At 39.1% G+C, this 23,490-nt stretch overlaps 2 protein-coding genes across 2 annotated transcripts in view; one reads left to right on the top strand and one right to left on the bottom strand.

Annotated features, from left to right (window-relative positions):
- The window catches only part of rapgef3 (Rap guanine nucleotide exchange factor (GEF) 3), a 35,443-nt gene extending 32,745 nt beyond the window's left edge, over window positions 1-2,698 (bottom strand). The window contains exons 1-2 of the mRNA XM_074681261.1: window positions 2,586-2,698; window positions 270-355 (exon numbers count right to left, since the gene is read on the bottom strand). Coding sequence (XP_074537362.1) covers window positions 270-332 — 63 coding nt within the window. The 5' untranslated portion in view covers window positions 333-355; window positions 2,586-2,698. The remainder of the gene's footprint in view (window positions 1-269; window positions 356-2,585) is intronic.
- Window positions 2,699-5,573: 2,875 nt separating this feature from the next.
- zfp64 (zinc finger protein 64 homolog (mouse)) lies at window positions 5,574-8,811 on the top strand. The gene is made up of 6 exons (XM_074680538.1): window positions 5,574-5,844; window positions 5,967-6,125; window positions 6,220-6,366; window positions 6,530-6,592; window positions 6,680-6,931; window positions 7,010-8,811. Exons 1-6 carry the CDS (start codon window positions 5,823-5,825, stop codon window positions 8,407-8,409), a joined length of 2,043 nt encoding a protein of 680 aa, XP_074536639.1. The 5' UTR covers window positions 5,574-5,822; the 3' UTR covers window positions 8,410-8,811.
- The last annotated feature ends 14,679 nt before the right edge of the window (window positions 8,812-23,490 follow it).

Here is a 23,490-nt window from a genome sequence, read left to right as displayed (position 1 = left end):
TAAAAAAGTAAGTAGAAACACCAAAAACCAACCAACCAACCAACCAACCAAACAAACAAACAAAACAGACACAGATACTGATGTTGATGCCAGTACTGGTACCAAAACCAATACTGAAACTGATACCAGTATGGGAACAGATACTGGGATTGATAATGATACAGATCCGAATTCTTATCCATTCTACACTTTTACAAACACCAATACCAAAACTGGTAAAGATATGCATTCCTGATACTTTGTTTATTCAGGAGAATTAGATAACTTACTTCCCACATCTCTGGCGTGCAACGTCTGGGTGGGGAAAAAATGGATTTCACCAGGTTCTCCATGGTGAGGACACGTTGAGCAATATCTGTGTGAAACATTGGAAAACATGACATCATGACTTTATTCTGGAGTCGAGGAACCAGCATGGGAAATTATCTTTATACCAGATTTTCATTAAAAAGACTTAAAGTCGCAGCCTGTCCAACAAGGATAAGAAACCCTTCGGTGTTCTCGACTTCCTGTGCACCTCCAGTTATGACTGGATCACGGTCATCTGTGTCCTACAGGCTGGACATGTTGCGTAAGATTTGTTTAAAGCCCAGCTATTGTTCCTGAGCAGGGCTGCCCTTCCTGTTCTGAACTCACAGCCTGAGTTAGAGTGCCTCGACTTTCCACTCACAGGAACATACATTCTGTTCTTTTAACATACTTTGGTTTGCTCGTTCCTCCGTTTAGACAGTTAGTGTGTAGGCAGTGTGTAGGAACTGCTCGTACTTCAGCACCTGTTGCTCCCGTGTGTTGCCTCTGTTTCAGACATCACTGCCTCTTTCTTAGAGCCCTCATCCATTAGAGCCTGTGGTGAGTGAATAATGGATCCCCAATCCCACAGACTATACTTAGATTACAACTCCCCCTTTGTTTAACTCCACAGCAGTCGATATATTACTCTCCTCGTACTCTGAGGCTTCTTTTTAGAGTATCTCAAAGAATCTTTCAGAAAAACCAGCAACCTCTTACCACGTTTAGACCTCCGTGGAGTCATGAGGATGCTCCACTCACTGCTGTCCACAGAAAACCAGTGTCAAAGCAAATCACAAAGTAAATCCTGTATCGGCTGGTGGGTTTTGTGCGCTCTGAGCGACTCTCTGTCTCTTTCAAATGCCTCACAGGGACTCAGATGCCAAATTAAGAATGTTCACAAAGAAGGAATCCGGTTTAGCTTCTCATGACCTCCTGAGGGAACGTAAACTAAATGGTTTGTCTGATAAAGAAGAGCACATTTCATGAAAGCATCTGACAGAGTGACTGTCTAGTTTGTCTGGTGTGTACATCAGCTCACCGTAGAGGAAAGGTGACTGACAAATTTATGATAGCTTTGAAACAAAATCAGAAATAAATAAGTACAACAACTTGCTCTGGAGGAGGGGGGCAAACTAAGGATTCAGAGGAAGTAAAGCCCCCCAAAATTTATGGATGCTAATTGCTTTGTGGCCCTGGGATTGAAATGAAAGCTCATTAACACAGCTGAAGTGTTGGATGACCTTCTTTTGGGATCAGAGCTTATTAAGCAAAGGGCCACAAATCTCAGGAGAGGGTGAATCCAGGATGCGGACACCTTGAACTTTGCTGTGACTAGGCTCCCAGGTCTCTTTTTTTGTCTTTTTGCAAAGCCTGAGAGGAGCCTCTGCAGGCTTTGGTGTTTAAAAAATAAATGCTGCCCCCTGTTGAGACAAATGATGCCCTGCAACCTGAATCAGGAGAGAAAATATGCACCATCCCAAAAACGAAAGGTTTAGAAAGTGCTAAATAAAAAAGTTGATCCATGTTGCAAAATTTCATTCATGAATCTTTTGAAATAAAAAAAATAAAACTAATGAGCCAATAGCACTTTAAAATGTTTGTGTGGACACGTCTTTTACCTTGTGTTGTTTCTTTCCCCCCTTGTCCCCTCTCCTCCAATATTTATTTTTGTGCAAGTGTTGCTATTTAGGTCCTGCGGGAATGGGAGTGGGATTTCCTGCAACACATCTACGCCCAGGGAAACGTGTTATCTGCCAACCGTCTTTGTTGTGCCTGTCTAGTGGAGCTCTCACACACACACTCAGACACAAATGCACACACACACACCTTTTCCCTTTCCTGTCCCCTGGTCAGTAAGCGGTGACAGACATATTTTATACGTTTGACCCCACGGTCAGGTAACTAATGAGGCAGACATGTTGAGAAAAAGAAACTAAAACAGAGACAGAGATGCTCTGGAGTTACTTTTTCTCACATTGTTCAGCTTCGTCTCACACATTTACCACATCCTGCGCTGTCACATGGTTACACTTGATTAAAGAAACTGTAAAAACTACAAGAAAAGGCCTGCTTCATTCAGAATTTGGAACCAAAATGTAATGAGAAATTATTTTTTGAAATAAAAACTGCTCTCAATAAACCCTCTGAAAAATGTATGAAGAGATCAGAAAATCTAAGACTGCAGTCAGTTTTCCCCATGCTTTAATAAAAAAACAAAACATCACAACAATATTATGAATATTTCAATAATTTAGACATTTTCAACATTATTAAAGGAGTGATGAGTGACTCACCTCTGGTTGTCTTGAAAATCTCTCAGCTCCGTTATCTTTCACTCTTTCTGCTTTTTCTACCTCCTTTCCTCAGCGTTCGTTCCTCTCATAAACCCCCGAGGATGATTTCTCAGTCATTTCTCTTCATGTGAGTTGTTGGGAGTGCTGCTGGACACGGCTTCCTGTATCACTCTGATTGGTCATGAAGAAAGTGCCCTGGGGCATGAGCTGTGTACAGCGCTGAGACACCGCAGTGTGTGTTTGTGAGAGAGTTTGTGAGGACAAGATCAGAATGTAAGCAACTGCCTAGGTTTTGGTTTGTGTTAAGCTGAACAACCACAGGAAAGCTTTGAAGCTCGGCTGCAAGGCACACATTTCAGCTTGCTTGATAGTCAAACCATGAGAGAACATCAGTCTGGGGTCTAGTGTTACGGTAATATCTTGTCTGTGGATACAACTTCACTCAACTTCTTTTTCTCACACCTGAACAATGTTTAGTAACATTTCAACATACATTTTTATGTATATTTTTTATTTCCATGGTGGAGTTAATCAAAACATAGTTGCTTGATTGTGGTTATCTTTTTTCATTGTTTTTCAATGTTCATAACTAAGTTGGAACAGCATATTCTTCGTTAATCCCCAAGGTGCAATTCAGGAGTCATAGCAGCAATACAAGAAAACAAAAGTAAGACAATGTATCATGCAAAAAGGTCCATAAGCAAATAGATGATGACAGCTTGACCATCATTTGGGTCCAGGACTGAGCTTCTTCAGCAGTCTGTTCAGTCTCTGTCTCCTGTATCCTGTCTGCTCACAGCAGGTGAAATCCTTCCAATGTGGCGTTGGTGTCTGATGTTAGCATTATACTACTCTGCCCTCTGGTATTCCCTCTGTTGCTGGGTTAGCACGGCTAGCTTGCCCATCTTATTACAGGTAGATCTTACATTGCCCATAACGATGGATGGGAGGACAGGCCGATATTGTCATTTCTTAGCTCACACCTCAGCACCAGCGTGTAGTCTTCACCTCCGTCTCCTCACCTTGTGGGGAAACATCAGGCCTTGCACTAGTTAGCATTGACATGCTACAGGCTGCTAACAGCTGATCTCATATGTGAACAATGGAGCCATGGTTATATGTAGGATCTCCAGAAAAACACAGGAGCAATATAGTATAATTTTTAAAAAATAAATACATAAAATTGAGCTGCAATATAAGCTGTCAGTAACTTTCATTTCACAAAAATGTACATTATATTTGCAGTCTAGGATGTCAGGCAAGTTTGGAGTACTAAAACATGTAAAGCACTTTGTGCTACATTTAGCTGTATGAAAAGTGCTCTATAAAGTGTGTGTCAGTTAGAACAGAGGAGCAGGAACAGGCCAACTCTGATGTACAACATGCACATGAACCCTTGGGTTTTTTGCAAACCTAGACACAGCAGCCTTGCACCCAGAACCTCCATACTATGAAGTCACTACACTAACCAACACACCACACAGAGCTGGTGCCTCATCACAAGATTACTCATGACACTACATTGACACACTGTTAAATCTTCTTTATACTTTCATTATTTCACTAAGTTAAACTCAATATCTTAATTTAAAAAAGGAAGTCACAAAGTAAAGCCATTTCCTTTCTCATTTTTATTAAATACAGAGAGATGTGACCAAGACTAAAGCTTCACAATTTGGATTGAGTCGGCCGACAATGATAACTGTGATACAACACGCATTTGGAAAAGCCAGCTATACTTTATTCTTCTAATTAACGAACTAGAATCCAACCACAAACCTCCTTGCAAAGAGCAACCTACACATGCTGTGGTTAATGTGCATGAAAACACCACACCAAGACACACCAGCCTTGAATCAGGCCAGGAACCTTCTGTCTGTGGGGCACCAGCATGACCCACTGCCCCACTGCCCACACAGTGCTGGATTACCAAACCAGCAGGTTTACTTATGAAACATACTGTTTAGTCTACTTAGTGCTTTTACTTACTGAACCAAGTCGCACCACAACCCAGGGTTAAAAGAGTAAGTCACAAATTAAATATGCTTTTGAAAAAGTCTGCTAAACTTCATTCTTTTAATTAATTAATTAAAAATTGTATGTACATATACCACATGCCAGTCACCTGAAAGCAACTGTCACTTACAGCTGAACCACCCTGAACATAAACATTCTTAATCCCATCTGATATTGGAAGCTAAATAGAGTAGGAACTGGTGTGTTCTTGTGCGAACACCACATTCTTAAAGCTGTTTTTTTGTTTGTTTGTTTTTTGTTTTTCAATTCTGACTATATCATAAGAGTTAAAATAAACATTCTGACCAAGCTTTAGAGGACCCAGCAAAAAGGAGTCAAACACTGTGTGTGTGTGTGTGTGTGTGTGTGTGTGTGTGTGTGTGTGTGTGTGTGTGTGTGTGTGTGTGTGTGTGTGTGTGTGTGTGTGTGTGTGTGTGTGTGAGATGAAAGAATAGAACTAAAAAAAAAAGGTCAGTGGTAAATTTAGGTCAACACGAATACATTGCAGTGCACCTGTGAGTATGGAAGCAGAGAGAAGAGCAGAAACTGCAGCACACATAATAACACAAACTATTGTTATTATTATTATTATTATTATTATTATTATTATTATTATTATTATTATTATTATTATTATTAATAATAAAATAATATTCAGAACAAAGTGAACCAACGTGTAGACCCCACCCAGTATGGTAATGCTGCTTTCATGATCTACCATCTTGTGTCAGTTGTTTAGTGTCGCTGACACTACGGTGTCGCCGCCAGTATTGGCAAACATCGTCTATTTTAGCTTATTTTTGCACATTTCTTTGATACACAACACATTTTACAGAAAGTAAAATAAAATAGGGGCGAAAAGTACACTTTTGTGGTTAAACCGGCCGCGTCAAGTGTTTCAAATCATGGACTGCGGTTTAAACTTATTTTTCCCATGGTTCTAAATGCAGCTTGTGACGTCACCAGGACAGAGCGCATGCTTTACACCCGCTGCCGTAAACCCCACATGGCACGTCGTAAACCTAAGCCACCGTTGTTTTGAGAGAAGTAAAGTGTTTTGGTCATTGATTTCCACGTTATAGTGGATTTTAAATGAAGAAATGTGTCACAAATGTGTTCAGTGCTCGTTAACTTAAACTGGTACTATCTTGCAATATGGAGGACATCGTGTAGGCTCAAAGGGGGGAGAGGATGAGGGAAATCTGAAAAACAAGCTCGGAAATGGAAACATACAACGCCGAAGGTAAATAAGAGCTACCTTTATCCTCTTCCCTGGCTGTATTTTATGTTAGCAGTCTTCATTGTGACTGTTTGGGGTGTTTCAAATGTAACTTCCTTTTATAAATATGGATTTTGTTGCTGCAGGACAGTCTGTTGTGGTGGAGGTGAGCCCAGACATCCACATCTGCGGCTTCTGCAAGCAGCAGTACAATAATTTTGAAGTTTTTCTGGCCCACAAGCAAAATGGATGTTCGTTACCCACATCTGACACATCAGCTACAATCGCAACAGCCACCCTCTCAGGTACTACGGTATATCATATTTATGGTTTTACTGTGGATCCAGTGAAAGCTTAACAATCAGCTAGTCTCATTCATTCACATCCTGTCCTTCCCAGATCCTAACACAGAGTTTGTTTTCGAGGAAACATACCAGACCTCTGTTAGGAAAGGTGTGAAAAAGATCCTGACCAAAGCACAGAAAACACCTTCTAAAAAATTAAAACCTGCCCTGACTTCAAAGAGACACAGCTGCTGTTTCTCAGGTTGGTGCCTCTTTTCATTTATGACTGTAACACATTCCTTTTTTTCTGTACTTCCCTCAAGTCCCCTGTAGTTAGCCTCTACTTATTTTGCACACTTTTAGATTCTCTTTCCACAAACACACATGGGACATACACCTTGTATAGAGTATCTTTTTATTCACAGGTTGCACTTTTAAGACGCAGTATGGCCAAAAAGACATGGAGCGGCACCTCAAAACCCACACTGGTATGTCATTTTCAATCTTTCATTCATTTACTGTATCCTGTGCACTTCAAATAACCGGTTACATGTGATCTTTTCACTCCATTCCAGGTGAGAAGCCGTTTGAATGTGAGCTGTGCCACAAGCGCTTTAGCCGCCGGGACAAGCTCAACATGCACAGCCGCTCACACACAGGCGAAAAGCCACACAAGTGTAAACACTGTCCCTATGCAGCAGCAGATAGCAGCAGTCTGAAGAAGCACCTGCGTATCCACTATGATGAACGGCCGTTTAAATGCCAGATCTGTCCATACGCCAGCCGCAACTCCAGCCAGCTCACTGTTCATCTCCGCTCACACACTGGTAAGTTGTCAAAACTTGAGCTGATGATTTGTCTTTAAGGGAATTAAAAACTAATTAGTTTGTTTTGATTTTTCCAAGGGGATTCACCTTTCCAGTGCTCACAGTGTGATGCAAAGTTCAAGATCAACTCAGACCTGAAGAGGCACATCCGCATCCACTCCGGTGAAAAGCCTTTCAAGTGTGACTTTTGTGATTACCGCTGCGCCATGAAAGGCAACCTCAAATCTCACATTCAGATCAAACACAACTCTGGGGATTCCTTCAAATGCTCTCACTGTGACTTCCAGTGTTCCAGCAAGACTGCCCTGCGGCAGCACATGCGAGAACACCAGCCGGTTCAGCCCATGCAGTGTTCCAAGTGCTCTTACTCGTGCATCAGCAAGGGGGCGCTCAAAGTCCACGAGAGGATTCACTCAGAGGAGAGGCCTTTTAAGTGTGACTTTTGTGACTTTGCGTCCAAGCAGCGCAGCAACCTGGTCATCCACAAAAAGAAATGCCACTCAGATAAGCCGGAGAAAGGCAGCAGAGGGAAAGGTGGCAAAAGTGGAGGGAAAAACCAAGGAAGTGATGTTGCTAAACCTCCCAGCTCCAGATATCGAGCGAAACTAGAGGCAGCCCGAGCTTTCTGCTGTGACTCGTGTGATGCTTCTTTTGTGAGGGAGGACTCTCTGCGGAGCCATAAAAAGCAGCACAGAGACACCCAGAACGTGCTGCAGCTGCAGACTCCTGCTCTAGCTGATGCCGTTAACGTGGTTCCCGTCACACCACAATGCAACTCCCAGCTTCAGGTGCCTCTCCAATCCGACTCCATGGCTCCTTACAGCAGTGCACAGCTCAAAATCATCGTCTCTCACCCTCTGGGCCAGGAGAACTCCTTAATTCCAGCAGGTGTGGATGCCCAGGCTAAAACAAACATGGTGCTGCTGAGCCCAGAGAGCCAGGACATGGTCGTCAACTCCATGATCCAACAAGTCAACCTTTTAGCACCTCTTCAATCCCTCAGCTCATCCCAGGCTGCAGACGCCACCCTTGAACCCCAGACGGTTCTTCTGACACAGCTCACACCGGACGACACAAACAACCAGCTGCACCAGGCTCTTCTCCACACGGCCATGTCTGCTCAGGACACCAGCAGCGGCTCTCAGACCTTCATCACAACCTGCTCAGAACTGGAGGGCCTCAACGCTCTGATCCAGGAGGGAGGCACAGAAGTGACAGTGGTGACAGAGGGGAACACAGCCATGGTAATGAGCCCACCTGACATGGTGTGTGGTCCTCTGGAGGAGATGTCAAAACCAGCAGAGACAGTCAAGGTCCAGGAGAGCACCTTGCAGTGTGAAGAAAGTGCGTTACTCGTGCCAAACATCACCCTGAGCAGCCAGAACGTGGTCATCCACGGTGTTCCTCTCATCGTGTCCACACAGACTCAGCAGCTCTCACCTCACACACTTTACTCTGATTCACACACGCTTGAATGAGAAGAGGCTGTAGTTTGTTTTCCTGAAAATAAAAGACTTTAACTGCATCATAAGCTATTTCTTCACCAGGTTCGCGTACTGTACTTGTAGTTGCACTTAACGTCATTGGCTTTTGTTTTCTTCTTGAATCATTGAAGTAACAAAACTTTAGATTTTGGACGTATTATTTTTTTAACAGTAGAGGACAAGTTGTAGCACTATACTTCAGTCCACCATGGTGTCATGTCACTCAACAAATTTGAATATGTAAGGTAATGTTTAGACATCGTCTCATGTTCTCTATTTTTAGCACGGTTTAATCAGCATCGTATCAGAGCCTATTTTAAAAACGATTGCTTGAAACAGTGTTCAAATAAATGAGTATTATTTTCAGGCAACATCTCAAAATAAAGTCAAAATAAAGACTTAAATAAAACTTGAAAATTGTCTTGCTGTGTATTTCTCTTTCTTGTCCACTAGATGGCAGCAGAGTGATATGATTAAAAGGTATACCTACATGATCATTTTTGAGTACCTCATTCTTTTACTTTTACTTCTATTAATTTGATACATGCAACTTTTTGGACCAAAACATTTTCATCTTCACATTTTGAGTCTAAGAAGTAAACACAAGCTCTAAGAATCAAGGTCTTCCTCTTTGAGTTCTTTTCCCAATAGATTTTCAATAAAGTGCCTGTTTTGCTATTATTGTGTCCATTTTTATAATCAGACTTCAGCACTTAGTATCTGCACAAAGTAAAGGCTGCACCTTTAATAGGACTCTCCAATGAACAGTTGAGCATTGATTTTTCCCTTGTCCCTCAGCACTAATGGCTCTGCTGATGTAGACTCCTGCTTTTCTTCCTCAGCATGGCCACAAACCCAGATCTGGTTTTGATGGATGGCTGTGCCAGAAGTGAAGTTTGACTCAAAGTAAGTTTTGCTTCTAACGTGGAGTTTGTCACCTGTCATACTGGTTTCAGATGGTAGCACAGTGCTAAAAAAACACATTTCATATGCCTCTGAATATTGATCTCAAAGCTGACCTCTTGTGAATTGGAAGATTTAAGTAGAGGGGTGATATTGAAAACAACACAACTCTACAATTAGCTCAGGCCTGTTTTTTTTTTGTCTCTCCAGTCACTGCTCAGGTTGGCTTAGCATGGAGGGAGAGATGCTAACTCAGTCTATTTCTAACTAAAAATAAATAGATAAAAAATTAAACAGCAACTTTCCATTGAGTTTGCAGTTTTGGGTATGCTAGTTTGTTGTTATTTTAGCAAGCTGTTTGCTCCCATTTCTGCTCTTTCTGCTAGGCTAAGCTAACTGTTAGCTGGCTACTCCAAATAGGAGACACGTTCAAAAAAACTCTGTATGAGCTTAACTCACCAATTTCCTTTCTGTACTGTGTTTTGAGTAATTTTGACTTGCAATTAATAATACAAAATACTAACAGTATAGTGAGACACAGAATGTATCATCCTCCTTTGTGTATCACTAGCATACCAGTTAGCTGTGCCTCGGAGAAAATTCAATGTAGCTGTCATCCTATTTGTATGAATTCAGGCAGAGGTAAGCTAGCATGTACCACCTTTTGCTACTGTTTTTGCTTAGATAACTGTTACCTGGTTGTTTCATACAAGTGACTCCTTTGGAATAAAAATAATAATCATGGACTAAAATCACACTCACTGGATTGTGTTTTGAGTTCATCAGTTTTAACAGAGGTGAGCTAGCTGCTACCACCTGTTCCTACATTTCCTGCAAAGCTAACTCTGAGTGGCGCTCTCTTACTGAGATTTTAATGCTATTTCTACACAGGGAAAATTAAAAAAGTAGTAGGCCTATGTTGACTTTATTTTCAAGAGCTAGACAGGAAATATTAGCTTATCATAGTAGAGTGTACCATGTAGCAACAGCTGCTTTAACAGTTAGCTTGGATAAAACCAACTCAGCTTTTTTCTGTCAGGAAGCTAAAGATGATGGTTTTATCATGACACTTACTCCACTTTTCCAAGAGGCGCTTGTTGGTAGTTCTTACACAAAGCTAAGCTAGCTGTTAGCTCCAGTTCTTACTCTTTCTGCCTTTTTAGGCTAATAACACTTCTGAACTAGCTGAAATCATGCATTTTCTGTAGAGTAAGGCTAAGTTAACAGCTAACAGTAAGTTTTAGCTTTGATGTATGACATACAGAGATTTTTCTAGAAAACGCATGGGCTAATTAGATGGTCATTTACATTATATTGAGCTTATTTTTCTGATAGTATGATAGTTTTTGAGACCTATGTATTTGAATGTGCCTTAACATGTAAAAGTAGTTTGATAATATTTTATTTGCAAATTTTTAACATCAAATTTCTGCCTAATGGTTAATCACTACTTCTGGTAATCCTGTTATTTAATATATAGCATATAAAGGGGACTTTTAACAACATAATAATCTTCATAATTAAAGTGTGCTGAATTCTCCTGCAAGCATATTGTATTGCAAAATCAAACATAACATTTTAATAATTTACAACTATGAATGAGAGCAATGAAATGTAAAAGACCAATTATTTATCAAAGATAAGCTGATTGTGTTTAGAATATAATATAATATAAAAAAAACGAACAAGCAAAAAACAAGTAGAAAAATTAAAAATAAAATGTGATGTTTCTTCTGCTGCTTTCACTTTATAATGAACCAGTCCTTCACTTCTTTGTCAGGTCACAGCGGGATAAATTATTCTCCCTTATTGTCACTACCTGCACTTGAGCTCACATTCATATTATAATCGCAGCAGTGATCCGTGGTGTCAGCCAGAGCTGACCCTTTTGAACAGTTCTGTGTGATTCCAGGACTGAAGTCTTGTCGCCTGAACTTCAGGTGGAATTGCTCAAAGTAAAAGAAGAGCACCTGAGATTCCTTTGTGAATGAAGATGGGTGTTTTGTGGGAAAAAAAGCAAGAAGTGCTCTCTGGTGTATCTCTTTGATCTATTATCTAACAGACTTCCAGGCCCTAATCCTGAGGACTCTTGAGGAGGAGGGTCCGTTTTTTCCCCTCTCTGTTGCTCCACATGTGACATCATGGTTGGGTTAAGTGTTTTTTCTTTGGACTACAACATCTTTAGAGATTTGCTTGAAGGGAATTACACAGTTTTGCATATGTTAAGTTGGCTTTTTGCAGGAAAACATGAACACAGCCGACTTTTTTTTAGCCCTTGTGTTTGGTTCCTATTTTATCCAAAAATATTAAGTTAGTTTAAATATAAAGTGAGTTTTTTTCCTCTTCTTTTTAGAAACATTGCAGCGGTTTAAAACCATCCTCCTGATACTGTAGAGCACTTTACGTTCCTTCCTTCCTGTGTTTGAGAAGTGGGCCTTTGAATGGGGTCATAAATGTCTCCCCAAAAAGCAATTTCCACTCACAGCTGCTTAAAGAAACCGTAAGTTGTGATGCATTCCTTCTGGACATAAATAGATCCAGAGAGGACCAGGTGATAGAAAGACAAACAACAGGACAAGATCAACACATGGGTTAAAAAGGCGACAGGAGGTAGTTTAAAGAGTGTGAAAACGTCAAATGAATTTAGTCTTAAGGTGCAAATTAATCTTTCACTCTGTTCTACAATACGTATCTAACCTTTGCTTTGTTTGCTCACAATTCACCCTGACATCTCTTGAAAGCTTTAATGAAATTAACTGATTTGTTAAGTATTGATCAGGATTTGTTTTTTTCCCAATGCTGGCATCTTTTCCTGTGACACTATTGACATCTTAAGTGAGTTTTGATCTCTCAGGTCACTGTGTGTGTGGGGGGTTTATCTTGTCCCTGTTTTTTTTGTCTGCGTGATAGAAATACAAGATGATAGAGCTGATTGATCAGCTGAAAACAAAAAGACACTCGATATTGTGTTTCTGAAAGCAGAGCGATTATTTGTGGAGACATTATTAAGCTGTTGTAGCGTCCAAGAGATGGATCAGTGGTTTGACTTCAGGGTGAATACTTGCTGGATGATTTTCTCCTTGAATAAAACACATTTATGGTGTGTGTTTTTTTCTTTTAAAGGTATTCATTTGAGTGTTTAGGGTGTTGTTTCTGTCTTTTCTGTCCATCTTGGCTTGTCAGGAAGCATTACCCTGACAGGCTCTTTTGTTGTTGTTGCTTTCTGATTGAAAGCAGCAGTTTAAAACCAGTCCTCAGGGGGCAGAAAAATAAGTCCAATTTTGAGCCAATAGGATGGGCCGGAGTGAGAGCGCCAAAGCCCATAAAAGTCCTTTGACGGACAAAGGAATGCTACAGTATCTGCTGCCCTCCAACACACAGCCTGTGCCTTTTATAACAATGTCCTTTATAACGACGTGGGCTTCAGCATTTAGCACCGAGCGCTGCTGAGTGTGATCTCGTGAATGCAAATAAGCAGCTATCAGCTAGCTTTTGTGATTCACTGACAAAGACATTTAGCCATTGTTTCTCTGTCCTGTTTCTGTGCCACTAACCCCAAACAAATGAATGTTTGCATGGTTTTGACCGTGCACACGGTGCCATGCATTGAAATAGGAACAATCACTCAATTGTTTGCTTTTATGCCAACTTTGTTTTGTAGGATGCAAGTTGCATTTGGAACAGTGTTTCAATGTTACTCTCATGTCACCAGATGCTGAATTTGTTGTGAATATTTCATTTTCAGTTTTGTAACAGCTCTGCCCAGCATGCTGCTTTGGGTAATCTCCATGCCCATTTTCTCATCATCTGACATGATGGTCAGTTTTTGTAATATTAGACTTTTAATCTGACAGTCATCAACAAACAGTCATCAATAGATTTTATTTAACATTTATTCAGCCAGGTTAGCCGCACTGAGATCAAGGATCCCTTTCACAGGGGATACCTGCCAGGCTACAAAAAAGTTTTGATGTTAAACAATCAGAATTATACAGTGAAAGTGAAAGTTTGACTCGAAAATGTCAACTAAACACAAGACTATAAACAATGAGTTTTGCAACAGACACCATTTAAACTAGATTTTTTTTAATTGCAAGATTCAGGATGTTTCACAAACTGAGACTTTGGTCTTCTTCCCCGTCATGGCTTATTTTAAGTGTCACTTCATGTTTGTGACATCATAACACTTAAAAAAAAAAAATTATGGGGTTGTCTTGGCGATGGCTCTAAAAATTGTGTCTTCATTTGATGTTTCCTTGCTAAGCATCTTTCGTCTTTTTTCTGACAAATTTCTTCCAAATTTCATATTTAAAACACACTAGTTTGTTTATCCTAGATTTTATTTTTGGTTTATCACACATTTTTGCTCTCATTCAAAGTTGTAAAGCTAATGTAGATCTGTCATAAAACTGATTAAAAGCTTACATATGCTTGCATAAGAGGATCAAAAACGAAAAATAAAGCCTGCTGAACAAAGTCCCCCATGTTTAATGGCATGACAGTAGATTAAATCACCCAAGTGTCAAACAGACCACATGGATATTTTTTTTGTTTTTGTTTTTTTTTTTTGTAGTTATTTTGGCCTGAACAGAGTTTGAGATACCACTGTAAAGTTTCTTTTCTTTCTTTCATACTTGAATTTTTTTTAACCTATTCTATCAGAAGAGAGGGACAGTATCTGGTTTTTCTCTGTGGCTTCATATATTTTTTAAACTGACAATAAAAAGCTCTGAATAATGATTTTTTTTAACCCTGAGACACCAAACGTATCATATTTGATACATGAGTTTCAAAGATATCGGTCTCATCAAGGTGATAAAACCTGTTGAAAGAATGTATTCACATCTCATGAGGATTTTTATTAGCATATGAAAAATAGTTTTTCATCTTTCATTTGAAGGGTCAGGCTCTATATGGTTTGAAGCTATTTGAATTTTCTGATTTGCCCAAATTGTTGAGAAGTTTCGCTATTTTAAAGAGCATTTTTAAAACAGGAAGGCCGGCGCTTAGATAGGTTTATGAAAGCTTTCAAACACATAGATTTGAAATTTAGATAACCTGTGCTTCAAGTGGGGAAAAGTATGATCAATAAGATTTATAATACCTTCTACTTAGTCCCTGTGCTTTTTAGCAAATTTGTCTGTCCTAAATCAAACCTAAGGCACACAGTTAGCTGTTAGCTTAACGTTCTTTTGCTGAAAAATTAGGAACAGGGTGAGATTTCTGGGCACTATTTCATCTGATTAAAAAGTGTTATTTGCTGCATTAGCCCTTGAACAGGTGGCCAATCCCCACTCTTGCCCCCTGTCCTATTCTATCTACTGTCCTCTCCTAAAATAAACACGCAAATAAATAAATAAATGAATAAACAAACAAATTTTAAAAAGTGTTATTTGCTTAACAAATGCAATGGGAAAAATAATATTTTTCTCTTCAGTAGGTTTAAAATCAGCTTTGTTTTACAAAAAGAGTTAAAGCTGAAGCTAACAGCTAGCTTAGCTCTGTTTAATCTGGTAAAACTGGAGTTACATTTCTGATGAAAAACACCATTTTTACCTTCATGACCAGCCAGAAAAAAATCTAGGACAGCTGATGCTACATGTTCCTGATAGCAATGATTTTACCATCTATATACAGCTGGATTGTACAGACTGGCTCCTGTAGCTTTAAATTAGATATAAGTCACAAATCTTATGGGACCAAACATGAAAACATTAAATCTCAAAACATAAACCTCTCTGTAATCTCACTCAGGAGTCAGTGTGGTCTTATTATAACTTTTTCACCACAAAAAAAGTCTTTTCACGATTTGAAGAATTCCTCTGCTTTCAACAGATGGCTACGAGCAGGCAAAATATTTTCTTTGTTCACACATGCCTTATCCTGAGAAAACAAACACGATGGAAATCTGATCTTTACAGATGCAGGCCATTGTTTTGTGTGTGTGTGTGTGTGTGTGTGTGTGTGTGTGCTCACACATGCATATGTGTGTCCTTGAGCCTGTGTTTACCCTGCCTTTTAAGAAAAACACTTAATGCACACACACTGCTGCAGACACATTTGTTCTGGTAAATCTTAAAAAAAAAAAGTTGTGGTTTGGTGTCGAGGAAGTAGAAAAGTAGAGTGACTTTTTAGACTTTTTAATATTCATAAAGTTTTATTTTATCTTTTCAACAGATCATTACTTTCGCCTATGAAGTAGGTATGACTAAAACTAGTTGGTCTTTTCCATTCATGTTTATTTTCCGACATCATAAGATAAATATTTTTCTCATCTGCTCAAAAAATGATTTCACAAGCAGATCCAGAGTGGCCTGAGGAGCTTCCTCTGTATCTTTCCCATAAATCTGATTCATCACTGTTGATGATTCAGCTCACTGAGGGAATCAGCCAGTGTTAGACCCGGGAAATGTTCTTGTTTTCATTTTGATATGGTGGGTGGTTTTTCTCAGGAATGGAGAGGTGAAGGGAGGGGGCTTTGATGGAGGCAGAGGGGCAGATAAGATTAAAGTTGGGCTTTTCTCACTATTACCAAGCATTACTAATGTGAAAAGTGAATGATGTTGCAGTCTATTTTTAGCAGTTTAAAGAAGATAAGATCTGTTTGGTCTCCCATTCTTCTCTTTTCCTTTAAATGGACTCCTTTTTCTGCCACCATAATGTCCATCCAACCCCGTGATCTGAGTCGTAGCCTGTCCATATTTGCTGTTTGTTTGACCCCACAGGGGCACGAACCCTGGCTGATCCTTCATCTGAGGACAAAGCTTATGTTTGCAGTGACATCATAAATGCCTGTGCAGAGAAAACAATGGCTGATGAATTCAGCGGGAGTCGGGGCACAGTGGACAGAGACACAGAAACACAGACGCAGAGACTCAGCCTGAAACTTACAAAGTCATGGAAAGTTTTTTCAGACCAGGACCCACACCTTGACCAAACAACTCAGAAAGAGCTCCCAAAAAGTGCTCAGATTTCAGCGGGTGTCGTCAGAGACAGGGGCAGGCAGGGTGTGAGCGTGGCCCGGATCATCAGGTTATATCACTAAATGTTTATATGAAGCTTTGTGGCTGCTGGAGACAGGCGGAGATGGGGCTCTGCTCCTTGGGGAAGAAAGACGCTTTGTTTTTATAGGCTGCCTGGAATGTGTTGAAGAGTGCCGACATCTGCTTTATTAGCATATGTTGATTCCACCCCCAGCTATGAATCTGCTGGTGGTCTGATATCTGTAAATACAGAGTGGGTTTCATTTTTACATGACCAGCCCCCTTCAAAAATTCACACCTTTGAAAGCGCTTTTATTTCTTAGAAGAACAACTTTCAGATATTAAATCTCTTTGAATATAATCTTATTTTGGTTTTAGACGAGTCATAACCAGCTCAGGGAAGGTTAACTTGTTTTCACCATCTAACTCCTTTAAAAACTTTTTTGTGTAACATTTATTTATTTCTTTTTTTTTTTCATTAATATACCAAAATGAAAGGCTATTCACAGAGGAGCTGTACGGTCAAAATGCATGTGTTAGACTCAGGTGTCAGGAAACAGACTTTATGATAAACCATGTTAACATCATGTTGAGCTATATTACAACAGAGGAAAATGGATGAACCCTTCTTTTAAGAAGTTATCTTAACCCCTTAAGACCTGAGCTTTTGTCTGGTGCGCATTTTTTAATTCACCTTGCTATTTGGGACAAATAAGAACTAATGAGTATAATAACTAAACTTGGTCTCTGTACAGGAAATTTGATTATTATTTGTTTGTTATTAGTGTCACTGAACTTAAATATGATGTTTTTTCACCAAAATGGATGTAATGTTGTGATTTCACCAAAAGATGAAGTAGGCAGTGTGTCTGAGAGGTAGAAATGTAATGTCTACATACGTAGTCGCTGGGTCTTAACAAGTTGAAATACATTTTCCTAATCCCGCCCAGAAGTTACATCTTTGGACACAGACTGTTTTAATTTTACACTTCCAACCCCCTTTTAAAACCACTTCAGTTTTGTTTGGCTTTCAACAGAAGAAAATTTTAAGTACCAAGTATTGCTGTTTTTAAAAGATGTGTTTCTTCTTTTGGATATAAGGATTAACCAAGGTTAGTGGTAGTGAAACACAATTTAACATCATTAGACAACACTTTTTTTTTTTTTTTTTTTTTAATAACGTCATCACCTGAATATCACAGTGAAAATCTGAAAACAGAGAAGCTTGTGGGCAAAATGCATATGTTAAAACTCAGGTGATAGGAAATAGACTTTGTCTGGTGCGCATTTTTTAATTCACCTTGCTATTTGGGATAAATAAGAACTAATAAGTTTAATAACTAAACTTGGTCTCTGTATAGGAAGTTTGATTATTTTAGTTAAGAGTTCTCTGCTAGTTGTTTGTTAGGGATGTTATTGAACTTAAACACATTTGTTTATTTTTTTTCCCACTAAAACGGGTGTAAAGTTGTGTGTGATTTCACCAAAAGATGATGTGGGCAGTGTCCCTTAATGTGGCTAGTAGGTCAAAATTTAAATAAATGGAGTATCATGGGTCTGAGAGGTAGAAATGTAATGTCCACATATGTGGATGCTGGGTCTTGAGAACTTGAAACACATTTTCCTAATCTCATCCAGAAATCACATTTTGAACACAGACTGTTTTATTTTTACACTTCTAACCCGCTTTTAAGACCACTTCAGTTTTGTTTGGCTTTCAACTGGAAAACTTTTCGAGTACCAAGTATTACAGTTTTTAAAAGATGTGTTTCTTCTTTTGGACTAGACTTAACCAAGGTTAGTGGCAGTGAAACACGATTTAACATCTTCAAAAAACTATTTTTCCCCCCATTCTTATTATGGCATCACCTGAATATTACAGTGAGAATCTGAAAACAGAGGAACACAGGAGGACAAACCCTTGTTTTAAGAAGTTATCTTAAAGATGCATTTCCTAATCCCGTCCAGAAGTTATTTCTTTGAACACAGTCCGTTTTTTTTTCACATCACCTCAGTTTTGTTTGGCTTTCATCAGTGAATATTACAACAGAAATCTAAAAACAGAGGAGCTGTTTGGTCAAAATGCATATTTTAGAACTCAAGCAACAGGAAATGTGGCTCATGATCAACCATGCTAATATCATGTTCTTCAAAGTTATCTTGAGAATTACACTATACAAATCCCATTTGTAAAGATATTTTTCTCTAATGATATCTAGAAAATATAACTGTTACTACAGACTGGATTTAAATGAAAGTATTAGATTTATGTATCTTTCCACAGCTTTAAGACTCTCGAATTTTGTCATTTTTTTGAAGCTTAAACAGTTTACAACATAATTTTTTTTTAATTACATATTTTCCACACATTTTAACTTTTTGACGGTAAAACTCTGATGCATGTTTGTAACTTCTTGAAGAAGAAAAAAACCTTAAAACTGGGTTATATGCAGTTCCACCACAGAAACCATTGCATTTAGACTTTTAAGCAGCTGTTCACTGCAGTGACTGATCTGCACCACAGCGCTAACTCAATTCTCCTCCTCTGTAAGTGATCTTTACATCAACACGACCCCCTGTTACTCTGAATCCACTGGTGGTCTGATTATGTCTCATCCTGATATCTGTAAATAAAATCACGGCTCCTTCAAGATGGTTCATACAATATTTAACCCAGAACCACAGATTAACTATGAATTATGGACACTTTGATTGACATAAATTCAGCTTAATGTGAATTTTTGCATGTGTTGGACAAACTGCAGGACTGCCATGTCTGAATTCAGATGAATGTTTGAGCTTTGCTGTGTGATATTTCTATTGCTTATTTACATTTCAACCTGAGAATAGGAGGAAGTGGGCTTTTGTTCAGGGGGGTTGTGTGAGTGTGTGTGTGTGAGTGTGTGTTTTGAATGCGAAAAAACTTTTTGTTTGCCCCCTCTCAGAGATTAGCCGAGCAAAGTTTGAGTCTGGCTCTCCTGCAGCTTATTGGTGTGAAAATTCCTCCGAGTCATTCTCAAGTCATTACAGATGCATCCCACCCATGCACTCATAGCGGCTCATGGATTACCATTCTCTTTGTTAGGCTAATTGCATTATTGGGTCCTTCTCTTTCTCTTTTAGAAATGAAGTCGGGGGTATGGTGGCCGGTGTTGCACAATATTCCTCATGGGGAAGTATTGTTCTCGCTAGGGATGAAAAGTCCTGGTTACAACTGGGGTTATTAAAAACTGAATTGCACTTTAGTCTTAAAATCACGTATGCTGCTCCTGGTTTGTGCCAAAAAGAGAATGTTACATGAATGTTGCATTAAACTAAAATTTCAACAAATGAAAACGTAAAATTTGTTAAATAATGTGTTTTTGAGTCATGCATCTGTAAAATTCTGCAGGAACATGCACAATTTTGACCCTGGCTTTGTGGCCTTTCCTGTTTTGGCCGCTTCCTCCCACATAATTTATTAGTGTACGAAAGATGCACCATTTCTCAAAGCTTCAGAATGACAAAGATGACTTCTCAAACTCAGATATCATCTATTAAAGAGAGCAGACCTCTGTAACCCAACACCTCTCCAAGCATGCACTCAATCAGGCCTATTGTTTCTGCTCACATACAGTTCCTCCTGAGGAGATAAGTCCGACCTGACTGCAGAGATAACAACAGCAGCTCCTTAAAAGCACGGATGAGACGCTCACTGTCAACACTTGGGCTTGTGAGATTCCTGCACAGATTAAAGGCGCTGGGTGAGCTCAGGAAGTCATATTAGCAGAGGAATAAGAAGGCTATTTTAAGAGTCATACAGCAGACAGCCTTTGTTTTAATATCCCATTATTCCTGAATGATATTCAGACCATTAGTCAGGAGGAGATGAGGTGACCCGGTGCGATCGCTCTGACTCAGAGACGTTTGATGGGGTTCAGCTTCTGAATAGGCAGCAGCATAAATATTATGGCACAGAGGATGTGAGTCAGGGCAGACAGATCCCACCTCATTGGGCTGGTATTGAGTTGAAAGGAAGGAGAGGAAGTTAGTTTGAAGATTTGTCACCAGCAGATCTCTGTGTTTTAGGAAAAGGGGGGGTGGGCTCTCTGCGAGGCTCAGGAATGTGGAAAAAAAAAGGTGTTGGGTGTTGGGAGGTTTTTCATAAATGAGTCACCAGATTCTCTGCATGTGTGGGGATTTTCCTTTCAAAGATTACACATAACATCATTTCAACTTCGTTTTTATTTCACTATGAGCGACATAAAAACCTTCTTTGTATCACAAACTTCCCATATGCCTAGAAAAACTGGTTTAGTGTGCTTCCAGAAGTCTCAGAGCAACAGGTAAATCAGAAACTGACCCCATCCACTGGCCTCATTATTTCATGTCAAGTCTTTTGACTTCATCTACATTCCTAAAGCTCATTTAAAGGCAGTTGTCTTCCTCAAACACTCATCGCTGGCAGTGGGAGGCTGATGTATACATCTGCGCCTGCGACTGGGCGCTAATCCCTGACAACTGTGCCCCTCTGGCACCGTATCCGTTGCACTGCTGGTTGTGTGATACAATAGGCTCCCCTCCTTTGTCCTTGAAATTGTTTTAATTAGCCCCACGGCGGGGGCAGGGGTGGCCAACACAGGCCTGACTCAATGGGACTGACAGAATCACAGGAGCATGATGGAGCATGCTCAGAGATGACAGTCAACACGTTTGAAACGGACAGTTATGTAACAAACAGAGGAAAGTGGCAGAACTAGAATCAGTGCAGGTGTTGTTGTTTGTGGTGGATTAACTCAGTTTGTTAGCGCAGGTTAAAAAATTAATCTGGAGCATAATCTAAATTATGATTTAAAAAAATGATGGATAAAGCTTTGATTTATTATCTGCCTACTTTACGTCACCACATTTTTCTTTTAGTGATTGATGATTCAATTCAAATGAGAAAAACAAACATGTTGCTGTTTTCTTTAAGGGCTAATGCAAAATCATTACTAAGAAAAGGTCGTTCGATGTCAATCAAAAAAATTGACCCGATTTTAACTTTAAAAACATGCCTTGTAAGTTTTTCTTGACATAAATTTTTGTGTTTTTAGTTAAAAAAGACCCATAACAAAAAATAAGTGCATAGAAAAACATCACTGATGTGTTTTTGTTGGTAACAATCATTAACAATAATGACATCATAGAGCAATCATATAAATCAACACTTTCAATTAGGGATGGGTACCTTTCACATTTGAAACGATATGGTACAGATGCCCGTAACCTGGCAATCAGTACCGGTATTTAACGGTGCCAATTTTGGTACTTTTTTGTGTTAATGTGGTAAAAAATATTAATTTGTTTAATTATAGAATATGGAAATTAATCAATTTAACATATTTATTCTTCAATATATAACCTTGCAATTCTGTGTTCATGTCCAGCATGGAAAATCACCTACTCTTCCACTCTTTCACAGTCACAAGGATGCATTTAGATACCTAAACATGGTACCTTTTGGTTTTGCATGTATCGGTACCTGGTACTTTTGACAGAATTCGATCGGTACCTATAAAAGTACCTCATCTATTTCCAAACCAATTCACTCTTGTAAGGTCTTTGAGCCTTACCAGTGTACCACGTTCTACAATTTCAGAAGAAAAATTGCACAAATTCAGATTTTTGTACTCATTACTGTCTAAATAGGATAATTGAAACATTATTTTTTAAAGGTGTTATTGGATAAATATACATATACAGTAAACATTTCTTTCTGTTCTGGCAATTTACTATCTACCTGATCAGTTATGTGTGCCCTTGTTTCTTTGTGACTTTCTTTCTTTCTGCCCATTTTATTTAACACGCTAAATAGTGTTTTTGAGAACTGTGGTGAGCCCTGGTCTGAAACTGCTTTTATCTTTGGTGCAGGATATGATAAGAAACATGGAAAAAAAAGGGGGCAACTATTGAATTTTGTCGTGAGACAAGCCAAACCAAATATGCCTTTAATTGATTTCAAGGGAAAAAGCTGCTGCAGAGTTTCATGTCCTTGGTTTAGAGTCACTGTAGACTTAAGGTTTTATTCCTTTATGAGGAATCTAGAGTTTGTGTCTCGGTGTTGTACTTCAGCTGTTTGTTCTGTTGTTGATGAGAAGCTGTGGTCAAATCCTAATTTTATAAAAGCCTGAGAATGTTTACATGATGAAATTGATTAATTAATAGATTTAATATTGTACACCAGACATATTTATGTGTAACTAAAGTTAATTGAAAATCTTTCTTTCATTCTTCTTGAACCAGAGATTGTTTTTCATTGTTTCCTGGACTGTAAAAGACTGCTTGGTTTATTCAACACACTAAAGAGTGTTTTTGAGAACTGTGGTGAGTCCTGGTCTGAAACCACTTTCATCTTTGGTGCAGGAAATGATTTAATAATAGAAACAAACAACAACAAAAAAAAGTGTCAACTTATTTTTTGTGGGACAAGCCGAAATTAACAATATACAAAAGCAGGAAATTGCCATTGACGGATTTCAAGGGAAAGAGTTGCTGCAAAGTTTTGTGTCCTTGGTTTAGGGTCACTGTGGACTTAAGGATTTATTCCTTTATGAGGAATCTGAATGAGGTTGTGTCTCAGAGGTGTTTTTCTTCAGCTGTTTGTTCTGTTGCTGATGAGATGCTGTGCTTTAGTGCTAATTTTATGAAAGCCTGAGAATATTGAAATGATTATAGTGATTAATTGATACACGAAATATTGTACATCAAAAATGTTTATGTGCAAATAAAGTTGGTGTATAATCTTTCTTCCTTTCTTTGCATTAATTGAATGTAGACTTAAAAAAACAGTAATAGATAAAAGTGAACCCCATATTACAGTAAAAATGCACCGTGTGGTAGTTTAAATTTATAGATAAAAAGTTTTGTGGACTAAAGGAAAGACAGTGTGTGTGGTACAGTGAAAGTGTTACGTAAAAAGAAAGGTTTTCATAGTGGAGTGACTGTCTTCAGTTCCCTCTGTCCATTTAGTGAAAAGAGATTCAGTTGGTTTGTGATCTTTCTCCCTCATCACCACCCCTCCTCCCACAGAGCAGAGAGAGGGGGGAGGAGACCTGAAGGGGGAGATGTGTGTTTAAGTTGGGAGGGGTGATTTTAGAAGAGTGTAAGAGCATTTACATAAACCAAACTTTTCCAGCCTCCCTCTTTATTCTCTTTCTCATCATGATGC

The sequence above is a fragment of the Halichoeres trimaculatus genome, unplaced genomic scaffold (assembly GCF_033239565.1).
Source record: "Halichoeres trimaculatus isolate MK-OKI-2021-1 unplaced genomic scaffold, fHalTri1.1 fHalTri1_scaffold_11, whole genome shotgun sequence".
Classification (NCBI taxonomy): Eukaryota; Metazoa; Chordata; class Actinopteri; order Labriformes; family Labridae; genus Halichoeres; species Halichoeres trimaculatus.
Note: the sequence above shows the minus strand (reverse complement) of the source record. Positions and strands in the feature narration are given on the sequence as shown.

Coding starts and splice junctions, on each gene's coding strand:
- zfp64 (XM_074680538.1), top strand. CDS start 5,823: ATGGAAACATACAACGCCGAAG. Junction 6,367..6,529: donor ACACAGCTGCTGTTTCTCAG/GTTGGTGCCTCT, acceptor TTTTATTCACAG/GTTGCACTTTTAAGACGCAG. Junction 6,932..7,009: donor TCATCTCCGCTCACACACTG/GTAAGTTGTCAA, acceptor GATTTTTCCAAG/GGGATTCACCTTTCCAGTGC.